At 41.8% G+C, this 12,567-nt stretch overlaps 1 protein-coding gene across 5 annotated transcripts in view; it reads left to right on the forward strand.

Annotated features, from left to right (window-relative positions):
• Positions 1-12,567, forward strand: part of ints2 (integrator complex subunit 2) — a 69,036-nt gene that overhangs the window by 25,639 nt on the left and 30,830 nt on the right. For all 5 annotated transcript variants that reach the window (XM_087977204.1, XM_087977202.1, XM_087977201.1 and 2 more), the window contains 5 exons: positions 1,064-1,237; positions 6,809-7,038; positions 7,645-7,770; positions 10,630-10,701; positions 11,098-11,212. In XM_087977204.1, coding sequence (XP_087833330.1) covers positions 1,064-1,237; positions 6,809-7,038; positions 7,645-7,770; positions 10,630-10,701; positions 11,098-11,212 — 717 coding nt within the window. The remainder of the gene's footprint in view (positions 1-1,063; positions 1,238-6,808; positions 7,039-7,644; positions 7,771-10,629; positions 10,702-11,097; positions 11,213-12,567) is intronic.

Consider the following 12,567-nt stretch of genomic DNA (forward strand, 5'->3'; position numbering starts at 1 on the left):
AAATGGCTAGTTCTCCCTGTATTCCGAGATCTAACCTTGCTAATCAGTCTCCCATGGGGAACCTTGTCGAACGCCTTATTGAAGTCCATATAGATCACATCTACTGCTCTGCCCTCATCAATCCTCTTTGTTACTTCTTCAAAAACTCAATCAAGTTTGTGAGACTTGATTTCCCATGCACAAAGCCATGTTGACTATACCGAATCAGTCCTTGCCTTTCCAAATACATGTACATCCTGTCCCTCAGGATTCCCTCCAACAACTTGACCACTACTGAGGTCAGGCTCACAGGTCTGTAGTTCCCTGGCTTGCTTTTACCGCCCTTCTTAAACAGTGGCACCACGTTTGCCAACCTCCAGTCTTCCAGCACCTCACCTGTGACTATTGATGATACAAATATCTCAGCAAACGGCCCAGCAGTCACTTCTCTAGCTTCCCACAGAGTTCTCAGGTACACCTGATCAGGTCCTGGGGATTTATCCACTTTAACCATGTCAAGACATCCAGCACTCCTCCCTCCTCTGTAATCTGGACATTTTGCAAGATGTCACCATCTATTTCCCTACAGTCTATATCTTCCATATCCTTTTCCACAGTAAATACTGATGCAAAATATTCATTTAGTATCTCCCCCATTTTCTGTTTCTCCACACAAAGGCCGCCTTGCTGATCTTTGACGGGCCCTATTCTCTCCCTTGTTACCCTTTTGTCCTTAATATATTTGTAAAAACCCTTTGGATTCCCCTTTAATTCTATTTGCCAAAGCTATCTCATGTCCCCATTTTGCCCTCTTGATTTCCCTCTTAAGTATACTCCTACTTTCTTTATACGTTTCTGAGGATTCACTCGATCTATCCTGTCTATACCTGACATATGTTTCCTTCTTTTTCTTAACCAAACCCTCAATTTCTTTAGTCATCCAGCATTGCCTATACCTACCAGCGTTCCCTTTCACACTGACAGTGTCCCAATATGAAATGATTGTTGTGATTGGAATGAGATGAATGGTCTTTTCTGATCCTGGATTTTCTTCTGTTATCCCATATCTCGAATTGTGTAACAGGTGGAGGAATGCCACCTTCCAGGACTTGGAGTGGCCCTGACCCTGGATCAGTGCAAGAATGATGGCTCTGAAGATACTGTCACTGACCTGGTCTCCTTTGTTAGTGGTTTACTGCTAGGAACTAATGCGAAAGTACGAACTTGGTTTGGAATGTTCATCCGCAATGGGCAGCAGGTGAGTGTGAAAAACCAAAGGAGTTTATTTGCAATATTGATGTTCTATTGGGCAAGCTTTCAACCGATCTGTAAAATACCCCACACACTGATGACTGTGTTCCTCATTTAATTTTATTCTGATACGTTTTTAAAATACTGCAAGGGACACTGAAATAGCTCTGTATGGCTCCTGTGTTTATATCCCATTGGAGTTTACATTTTGAATCCCGAAAAGCGTGAATTCCCGCACAAGCTCAAAATCTGTCCTTTAAACATCCGAAGTTCAATCAGTCTACTATTGGCAGCTGTACCTTTTTGGAGTCCTAAGCTCAGGAACTCCCCATCCAAAACTTTCTGCCTCTTGACCTTTGTTTTTTCCTCGTTATCTCAAGGTTGTATCTGTTCGCCATTGGCTGCTGTTCTTGCTGTTATTTTAATTTGCAGTCAAACAATACATCATTTTTAAACTTCTCACCTCATAATCAGATCTCTCTATAATATTACTCTTCTCTATCATTGAAACACTCTACAGCTCTGCAACCATTCATGAATTCTACATTGGGCCCAGACCTCTTGTCCACCCTTTCCTTCCTCTTCACCAACTCCAATGTCATTTGCAATTGCACTTTATGCTGCCTTGGCCCTAAGCTCTGAATTCCAAATTAAGTATGTTAAATTGCTCTGTCTCTGTATCTTTCTCTCTACCCCTCTCTTTCCATCTTTTTAAGATATTTGTTAAAGCCTTTTCCTTTGACTAAACTTTCAGGTGTCCATGCTGGTACCTTTTTGGCTCATTCTTTGTTGAACAATGCTTCTGCTAAGCATGTTGGAACATTTGCTCTCTTAAAGGTGCTACATAAATGTAGATTGTTATTAGTCACGGAACAAAGAAGGAGTTTTGATGAATAATATAATTGTATCCCTTTACACCTTGAGGAAAGTTGCAGTGTACAGTGCAGCAAGTGGAGGTGAGTCTTCAACAAAAAAAGAGAATTGCTCAGAAGTGTTCACTTTCAAGTGATGAGGGTAAGGTAATGGTGACATGTAGCGGGAAGATTCCAGTGAAAAGCTTTTCAGACATTATTCTTGTAGGTCAATAATTCTCAAGCACTGTCATTGGTGGAACTGGTAGTAATCGCTGACCCCCACCCCAATTAAATTGTGACACATTAAAGTACATCGTAAATTTTTCTTTAATCTTTTTTTAATTAATCTTACTAAAACTAGTTTTAAAACCTCCTATCTCACAAAATAAGATTGAACTAAATATTCAAAAGATTTAAAAGGACATTGCTGGGATTGAAGGGTTTGAGTTTTAAAAATAGGCTGGGACTTCTTTTCACTGGAGCATAGGAGGTTGAGGGGTGACCTTTATAAAGTTTATAAAATCATGGGGGCAGAGACGAGGTTTAAAAAAGCAAAAGTCTTTTCTCTAAGATGGGAGAGTTCTCAGCGAGTGAACATATTTTTCAGATGAGAGGAGAAAGTTTTAAAAAGGACATGAGGCAACTTGTTTATAGAGTGTGGTTAGTGTGTGGAATGAAATGCCAGAAGTGGTGGATGCAGGTACAATTACAACATTTAAAAGATATTTGGATAAGCACTTGAAAGGAAAGGTATGGAGGGATATGGGCCAAACGGGACTAGTTTAGCTTGGGAGCATAGTCAGTGTGGACGAGTTGAAGCTGAAGGGTTTGTTTCCATGCTGAATGACTGCAGGTGCCCACCACGAGCCTTTCTAACATTGGATCTACTTGGCAATCTTTTTGCTTCTTAGCAATCTTCTTACCACACTCCATATTCTTCCATCAGTGCTAACCTCCTAGGTGAGACAGCTAGCATACTCTGCACTGTACATAGTGTAATTCCACTTCTTCCCTTCATTTGACAGCAAATCTGCCTCCAGCTACTGTTTATTCAAGTACTACTTAACTACTTACTTGGTCACTCTTCTTTCTCATTCCGGTCCAGAAATGTTTGATAACCTCAAGTGAGGAATTTCATTTTAGGGAATTAAGTGATATGGGTTTTCTATTTATATTCATTCATGGGGTGCACAACTTTCTTGTAAGGCCAACATTTATTGTCCTTGAAAAGGTGGTAATGAGCCCATCTTTGAGGCCTGCAGCCATTGTGTTGTTAGGGAGGGACTGCCAGAATTTTGATGTAGCAATGATAAGGGAACAGCAATTATACTTCCATGTCAAGGTGATATGTAGCTTGGAGGGGAACCAGCAGCTGAAAGTGCACCTGAGCTGCCATTGCCTTTGTTCTTCTAAGTGGTGAAGGTCAGGGTTTGGAAGATGATCTTATAGATGGTACATTACTACTTCTATGCATCAGTGGTCTACAAAATAAATGGGGTATCTATCAAGTGGCTTCTTGTCATGCACGGATTCAAGTTTCACTGTTGTTGGATCTGCACTCATCCAGGCAAAGGTATTCCACCCCCACTTCTGATGTATTCCTTGCAGATAGTGGCCAACTCTGAGGAGTCAGGAGCTAATTTACTTGCAGAATGCCCAGCCCCTGTCCTGTGTTTGTATGACTGGCCCTGCCCGAAACGTCGATTTTCCTACTCCTAGGATGCTGCCTGACCTGCTGTGCTTTTCCAGCACCACTCTGATCTAAACCCTGGCCCTGATCAGTGGAAACCCCAGAATATTTATGGCAGTGCCATTGAATATCATGAGTAACTAATTAGATTTTTCCTTGAAGGTGGTCATTGTCTGGCACTGGTCTGGTGTAAATATTACTAACCATTTATCAACTGAAATCTGAATGTTATACAGAACTTAGTGAATGTTGATACAGACTGTTTCAGTATCAGAGGGATTGCAAATAGCATTGAACTCCTTGCAATCATCAACAGACATCTCCACATCTGATCTTGAGCTGAAGGGAAGTTTGTTGAAGGAGCAGCTGAAGATGTTTTGACATTGGACATTACTTTGAGGAACTCCAACAGCGATGTCCTCTGGCTGAGTTGACTTACCTCCAACAACCATAACCATCTTACTTGGGATGGTTGTTCTAGCTATGAGAAGTTTTTACCCTGATTCCATTGATTACAATTTTGCAAGTGTTTCTTGATGTTATATTAGGACAAATACTGCCTGCTGTCGAGGCCAGTCACACTCACCTCGCCATTGGTTATGGAATTGCTATTTCTGATGTTGAAATTCATGTCATCCTTTGCTGTAGATTTGCCTGGTTGAAATCTTTAGGTAAGCTCTCCTATGCCCTACATGAAACCAGGGTTGTCCTTTAGCTTGATGGTAATAATTGAGTGGTAAGATATGCAGAAACATGAGGTTACAGGTTATAGTTGAATAAAACCTGGTGGTATTGATGGCTCACAGTGCCTTGGGAATGTCCTATTTTTAATCTATCTGTTCTGAAACTATCTCATTTAATATATTATTAATGCCACACATCGCAACAAAACACTGCAATATGTATGCTGTGGTGTACAGATGCATTTTAGGTCAAGTAGGCCAGACTGGGTCAGAATGAGACAAAAAAAGTTCCGATGCTTGAATCCAAGGTAGACAAGCAGGAGGCTGGAAAAACAAACAAGCCAGACAGCATCAGGAGGTGGAGAAGTCAATGTTTCAGATGCAACCCCTCTTCAGGACTGGGTGAGAGTGTAAGGGGAGCTGCAGATAAAGGAGGGGGGTGCGGGGTGGTGAGGTAGGGATAGGTGAACACAGGGAGAGAGTCCAACCTGGTTGGTCAACGACAGGAATGAATCTAGTTGGGACCTAAGGAAAGGTCGATCAGAGGAATGGAAGGGAGGGGGAGGGGCTGGAAATCAAATCGGGGAATGGGAAAGGAGGTTATTTGAGTCGTCTCGGCTGTCAGCTGCCCAGGCAGAAGATGAGGTGGTGTTCCTCTAATTTGCAGTGGCAATGGAGAAGGCCAGGGGTAGTCATGTCGGAAAAGGAGTGGGAAGGGGAATTAAAATGGGCAGTGCCTGGGAGGTCAAGTCAACCCCTGTGGGCCTGCCTGAGATGCTCGGCGAAATACAGTCATCGTCATAGAGATGTACAGCATGGAAACAGACCCTTTGGTCCAACTTGTCCATGCTGACCAGATATTAATCTAGTCCCATTTGGCCCATATCCCTCTCAACCCTTCCTATTCCTCCACCCATCCAGATACCTTTTTAAATGCTGCAATTGTACCAGCCTCCACCACCACCTCTGGCAGCTCATTCCATACACACACAACCCTCTGCATGAAAAAAATGCCCCCTACGTCCCTTTTAAAACTTTCCCCTCTCACCTTGAACCTGTGCCCTTTAGATTTGGATTCCCCTACCCTTGTCCGTTATGATTTTATAAAATTCTGTAAGGTCATCCCTTAGCCCCTAATGCTTCAGGGAAAATAGCCCCAGCCTATTCAGCCCCTCTCTCTAGCTCAAACATTCCAAGCATCCTTGTAAATCCATTTTGAGCCCTTTCAAGTTTTGCAATGTCTTTGCTATAGCAGGGAGATTAGAACTGAACACAGAATTCCAAAAGTGGCCTAATCAATATCCTGTACAGCTGTGACATAACCTCCCAACTCCTGTACTCAATGCACTCAAAGTGTACCAAATACCGCCTTCACCACCCTGTCGACCTGCAACTCGACCTTCAAGGAACTGTGAACCTGCACCCAAGGTCTCTTTGTTTGGCAACTCTCCCCAGGACCTCACCATTTAAGTGTGTAAGTCCCATCCCGGTTTGCCAAAATGCAACATCTCTCATTTGTCTAAGTTAAACTTCATCTGCCTATCCTTGGTCTATTTGCCCATCTGATCAAGATCCCTTTTGTGTCCTCAGTTTGTTTGGTCTCACCAATGTAGAGAAGACCATATCAGGAGCATCAGACACAGTAAACCAGATTGGAGGAGAGGCAGGTGAACCCGTGTCTCACCTGGAAGTCTGTTTGGGGCCCTGGGTGGAGGTGAGGGAGGTGGTGTGCCAGCAGAGTTTGCATCTTTTACAGTTGCAGAGGAAGGTACCTGGGGGTTTTGGGGGGGTTGGTAGGAAGAGTGGCACGAACCAAGGATTGGCAAAGGGAACGGTCCTTGCGGAAGGCAGAGAGGGGTGGGGAGGGGAAGATGTTCTTGGTGGTGGGGTCTAATCGGAATTGGTGGAAGTGTTTAAGGATGAAGGTCAGAATGGCAGATTACTTTCCCCAAAGGAAAACTATAAATGAATCAAATGGGTTTTTTCATTAACTTGGTAGTTTTATAATTTTGTATTAATACCAGATTTTGTAATTAATCAAATTAAATTTTCTTTAGTTGTCATAATCAGATTTGAACTCATTTCTCCAGGTCTCTGGCTTACTAATCTAATAACACCATATGCTACCATTCCTAGGTAGTGTTGGAAGGTGTAGCTGAGGTAGAAGTTTGGCTCTCACCTTATTGACTGGTGCAAGCTTGAGCAGCAGAATGGCCTACTTCTATTTCATGTGTTCTTAGGTTGTAGAGATAATCTTCAAATACTTAATAAATTTCTGATGATGTATTCTCCAATCCAGTAAAAAATTTGAGATCAGAGTGTAATTCTCAAGTTGTTTTTCTGTTACACAGCATAAGAAGGAACGCAGTAGCTCGGTGCTATGGCAGATGAGACGGCAGCTGCTGCTGGAACTAATGGCAATTCTCCCGACGGTCAGCAGTGGTCGCATTGGTGAGGATACTGCAGACACTGACATGGAACCTAATATTTCGGTATACTCAGCACTGAAGGAGGAAAACGTGGTGAAAGCTAGCGCAATGTTGCGGCTCTACTGTGCACTGATGGGAATCGCTGGACTCAAGTATGAACTGCGATAGTATATGAAAGGTTTTTGAGCAGGTGTTGTTTTAGGGATACCATGTGTAGGCTGGTGACATAGCATTTCTAGAAAAGGAAACCAGTATGCAGGTTAAAAATGTGAATTCACATTTCACCGCAACAGTTAATAGCTTCAGAAGTTTTTTTAAAAATGCTGTTAATTAGAAACAAAAATTTCTGTAACCAACCATTGCAACTCAGTTTTGACAGTTAATCATGTGGTGTTTGTTGGGAGAGATCATAGCCGCCTTGTACGTATGAATTTTTAAGACTTCTGTGTTGTGGGTCTGTTACTTTGAAGTTAGGATATGTCATTGGTGAGACTGTACACGTAAAGGATCTAACAAGCCAGACAGGGCAGCATGTTCCAGCCCCAAACTCTAGACTATACTGTGTTAGCTGATGCCTGCTTGGGTTAGTGATGGGGTAATTAGTTGTGTAATCACATGGACCAAAGAGAAGGCATTTAGCTAACAGACCCAAATGACCATTTCTATCGGAAGTCCAATTCTACTTCATGTGTCGTCAGCAGCACTTTGTGTTTTCTGCAGTATAGAATTGTAATGCCTTGTGTGATATTGTCAACTAGGCCAACCGATGAAGAAGCTGAGCAGCTTTTACAGCTGATGACAAGCCGCCCACCGGCAACTCCAGCTGGTGTCCGCTTTGTGTCTTTGTCCTTCTGCATGCTGCTGGCATTCCCCAGTTTAGTCAGGTAAGTCTCTAAAGGAGGAATGGAGTGTTGGTGGTGGAGGTAATGATAAACTCAGTCAAGGTCCTTGTCATAATGCATTACTTAGTGACATCCTTCCACAGGTGTGGAAAATCTTGTTTGAATAAGATCAGACTTCGCTGTAAATGAGCAATCATAAATGAAAAGACCATCTTGGAGTAAATTATATAAGAATCCATGCCTGCAAAAGATAAGGGAAGGAAATTGACAGTTGAAGGAAAACAAAAAGCAAGTCCATCAGTTGTAACACAGCAATGGATTTGACATTTGGTTGTAAATATATTTGCTGAACAGAATTTTCTGGTAATTAGCTACAGATTTATCTTTCAATAAACCTTGTCATCAAGCAACAAGGACACAACACGCCTTGATAATCTGCATTCACACTTAGCAGTTGTTGACAGCACCGAATAATTGGAAATCAACATTGTAGACACAGCCGGTAAAATGAGGGAACAATATTTTATAACTCTTGTCTAATCCTTAGTTACAAAGGATGGTCTAAACTACATATTTATCCTTGGGTTTACAGTCCAATTTCAACCTTTTGATTCAGTTACAGTCCTGGGATCACTTTGATATGTGGTCTCCATTACAACTTATTTGATTTCTGTAACAATTAACAGTTAACACAAATATGTTCTACCTGATTTACAGATGATATGCATACTTTTGAAATCATATGCCATATATATGTGAACTGCTCACTGCAAGAGCCGATGCAGACATAACACAGTTCCACCATATTTTCCCAGAACCCGGCATGCTCTTCCTTTCTAGATAACATTTCAGATGTCTTGATTAAATCTGCCTCCATGAACTCGTGAGTCGAAAAGTGTGGCGCCGGAAAAAGCACAGCAGGTCAGGCAGCATCCGAGGAGCAAGAGAATCAATGTTCCGGGCATAAGTCCTCCACAGGAAGGATTACAAACCTGAGAGAGTGTTATGCCCAGGTTTCAAAGTGGCTGGATTGGAGTATCATTGACTGGTATCTTGGGTCAGGTTAACCAATCATGTCCTTCATGCAGAGTGAGACAGTTATCGGTATGACTGACCCAAAGAATCTCTGCCTCTTTGAAAAAATGTACAGCTAAGTTTACGTGTCTACAAGTACCTGTACAAAATAGCTGACTGGTGCCTTTTTCAAGACTGACCAAATGAGCACATAATTCTGCAGTTCTTATGGCCAAGGTCAAGATTTCTTTTCCACAGTAGCTGCTCAGCTATGCTGAGAGACCCTGATTGTATTCTATTTGAATGATTATTGGCTGAAAATTGCTTTTATGTGAATCTGCAACATTTCTTCAGTTTTAATTTACCAACTAATATTGTGTGTTTAAATCCCTGTAACAAAGAGTACTAAGCTAATGCTAAGATTATTGGTAGTGTAGATGAGCAGAGAGAGCTGAGTCCATGTACATAGATTAGACTACCTACAGTATGGAAACAGGCCCTTCGGCCCAACAGGTCCACACCAACCCTCTGAAGAGATTAGATTAGATTATCTACAGTATGGAAACAGGCCCTTCGGCCCAACAAGTCCACATTGACCCTCTGAAGAGCAACACACCCAGACCCAGTCCCCTACCCTATATTTACCCCTGACTAATGCACCCAACACTATGGGCAGTTTAGCATGGCCAATTCACCTGACCTGCACATCTTTGGATTGTGGGAGAAAACCAGAGTACCCAGAGGAAACCCACGCAGACACTGGGAGAATGTGCAAACTCCACACAGACAGTTGCCCAAGGTGGGAATCAAACCCAGTACCTTGGCACTGTGAGGCAACAGTGCTAACCACTGAGCCACCCAGGTTGATAGGATTGGTAAGAAGGCATACGGTGTGTTAGCTTTTATTGTGGCTCCGAAACGCAATCACTCTACCAAAGTCCTACTGCAGCAGTACAAAACTCTGATACGGCCGCACTTGGAGTATTGCATACAGTTCTGGTCAGCACATTATAGGAAGGATGTGGAAGCTTTGGAAAAGGTTCAGAGGAGGTTTACCAGGATGTTTCCTGGTATGGAGGGAAAGTCTTATGAGGAAAGGCTAAGGGACTTAAAGCTATTTTCAATAGAAGAAGGTTGAGAGGCAACTTAGTTGAGAATGTAAGATAATCAGAGGGTTAGATGGGTTGAACAGTGAGAGCCTTTTTCCTCAGATGGTGATGATTAGCATGGCGGAGGGGGGGTGGGGGGAAACATAGCTTTAAATTGAGGGGTGATAGACTTAGGACAGATGTCAGAGGTAGTTTCTTTACTTAGAGTAGTAGTGGCATGGAATGCCCTGCCTGCAACAGTCATAGACTTGCCAACTTTAAAAGCACTTAAATGCTCATTGGACAGACACAGGGATGAAAATGAAATAGTGTAGGTTAGATGGGCTTTAGATTGGTTCAATAAGTCGGCGCACCATTGAGGACCGAGGGCCTTTTCTGTGCTGTAATGTTCCATGTTCAATGTACCTACTAACCTCCTTCTAGACAGTGGGTTAGAAGGAGCTGTCAAGCTGTACACAGTGCAAGAAAGATTGTCCTGGGCAAAACCCCTTTTTGACCTGCACTGCCAATGAACAAAGTCATGAGTTGATCATCAAAGCAAACAACAACAACTCTTTAAGAAAAGTAATCCAGTGTTGGAAGCATTTTTAGACCTTTCTACAGACTGAGTCCTATCTGAATTAAAGTTTCTTGTTAATTTATCAATTATATATGATCATTGATAACCATTGTCAAAGTGGTGGGGGAGACGAGGAGGAGGAGGTCCCAAACATTGCTAATGATGCAGGTTTGACTTCTGTGTTCAGAATTTCACATTACAAATAACTTTTTTTTTCAGTACCCCTGAACAGGAGCAAATGACTGTAATGTGGTTAAGCTGGATGATCAGGGAGGAGGCATATTTTGAGAGGTGAGATTCACTGTTGGGTACGTGCTTTCAGCCTTTAACCGGTAAAATGAACTGTGCTTAGAATTTTAAATTAATGTGAACTTGATCAGGAGCAGTTGAAGTGTGATTCTAAACTATACCCTGCACACTTCCAAATGACCAAATTGAGCAATTTTTGCAGAGCCAGAGAGCAGCGTTGCAGTTGTTGTGTTGTGCCAGATGTGTCAAGTAAGTATGAGAGTAAGGAAATGGTGTCAGCGAAATGATTCTCTTTCCAACGGCCTGAGCTGGCTTAGAAAATAGGGTCATGTGTTTCACCGTATTGTCCAGATCTCAAATTTCACAATGAAAGAATTACGGCCTATCCACTACAATTGGCTGGAGTGACGTAACTTTGTTTTTTTGTGTAATTTCAAGTACCACAGGGGTCTCTGCTTCATTTGGTGAGATGCTGCTATTGGTTGCAATGTACTTTCATAGTAATCAGCTCAGTGCCATCATCGACTTGGTCTGTTCCACTTTGGGTATGAAGGTAAGTGTGCCTTTATCCTTTTTCCTGTAGTAATTTATGGGAGTTGAGAAAATAAAATCAGTTATCCTTTAGCTGAAATCTTTTAAAACTTTTTTTTTCAAGCAGCTACTTGTATCAATACATTAACTTTTCATTCTGTTCACCCATAACTGTCCTTCACTTGTAAGTGACCAACCCATGTTGCAGTTGAAAGCTTTTCCCTTTGTCAGGGTATATGTAACATCTGAACGAGGGCCAAAGGTTGTGCTGTAACATTGGTGCAAATATTGAAAGTTTTTGGTGGTGCTATGGCTGTTAGGTGTAATAATTTCCAGTTGTTCATGACTAATATTTAAACTCTATGTGTTACTAATAAAGTACAAAATAATTGGAAAACATTTGTGACTTTTTAATATAAAATAGAAACTGTATTTTGCAGGGAGGGAACAGGAATTACATGATGGTAGGATGTTGATGTGCTATCCTCAAGTGGTAAACATCAGCGTTTTCAAGATTTTCCTTTTAGCTAGTTTTTAATTTTGCCTGTTCCACTGGGAATAAAAATGAGCGTGGAATGAGAGTGTGGGTGCATTTTCCTCTCCTACCCTGAAAGAGAGATCAATGGAAGCATGAGTTGAGCCATCTGAGTTCTAATTCCTCCTTGTCTGAAGCTGATTGTAGCTTCCCAGAAGCAGGGAAATTGTCTCCCTTCAGACTGAAGGATGGTGCAATAGCAAAAAATGTAATAGATACGCAATGTGATTTGAAGAAGAATGTTGCAATAAAATAAAATATTATTCAAATTGCATCTTCAGCATACAAAAGTGAAGATAAAGAAAAGGGTAGCAAATGAGAGTCACCAAAACATTAGCTAGAGGTGGGTGTTAAAGGTTTTTGGAAGAGAATAGTAAATTGGAGAAGTTTTTGAATTTGAGACACAGATAGCTAAGACATGCTGCTAACTGTGGGGCACAAGGAGAGGGCACGTCAAAATAATGGAGAGTTAGATACAAGTAGAAAGGGCAGCAGGGCTAGAAAGGTTGATCAGTTTGGTAAGGTATATAGCCCCAATGGGACTTAAACAGAAGGATCATCAATTTGAACTTAATATAGTGGGATCAGGAGCCAGTGTAGTTCAACAAAGTTACAGATGCAAGGTTTGTAGCTCAGGTTGAGGTTTAGCGTGTAGGTTTGCTCACTGAGCTGTAGGTTTGATATCCAGACATTTCATTACCTGGCTAGGTAACATCATCAGTGGCGACTTCCTGCTTTCTATTTATAGCTTTCTCCTGGATGGGGTTCCTTGGGTTTGTGATGATGTCATTTCCTGTTCGAACTTATTACACCCTAATAAGTTACAGATGTTGAATTCGGTA

This window comes from Chiloscyllium plagiosum, unplaced genomic scaffold (assembly GCF_037043375.1).
Source record: "Chiloscyllium plagiosum isolate Xiang-an unplaced genomic scaffold, Cpla_swu_hap1 HiC_scaffold_31, whole genome shotgun sequence".
NCBI classification, from domain to species: domain Eukaryota; kingdom Metazoa; phylum Chordata; class Chondrichthyes; order Orectolobiformes; family Hemiscylliidae; genus Chiloscyllium; species Chiloscyllium plagiosum.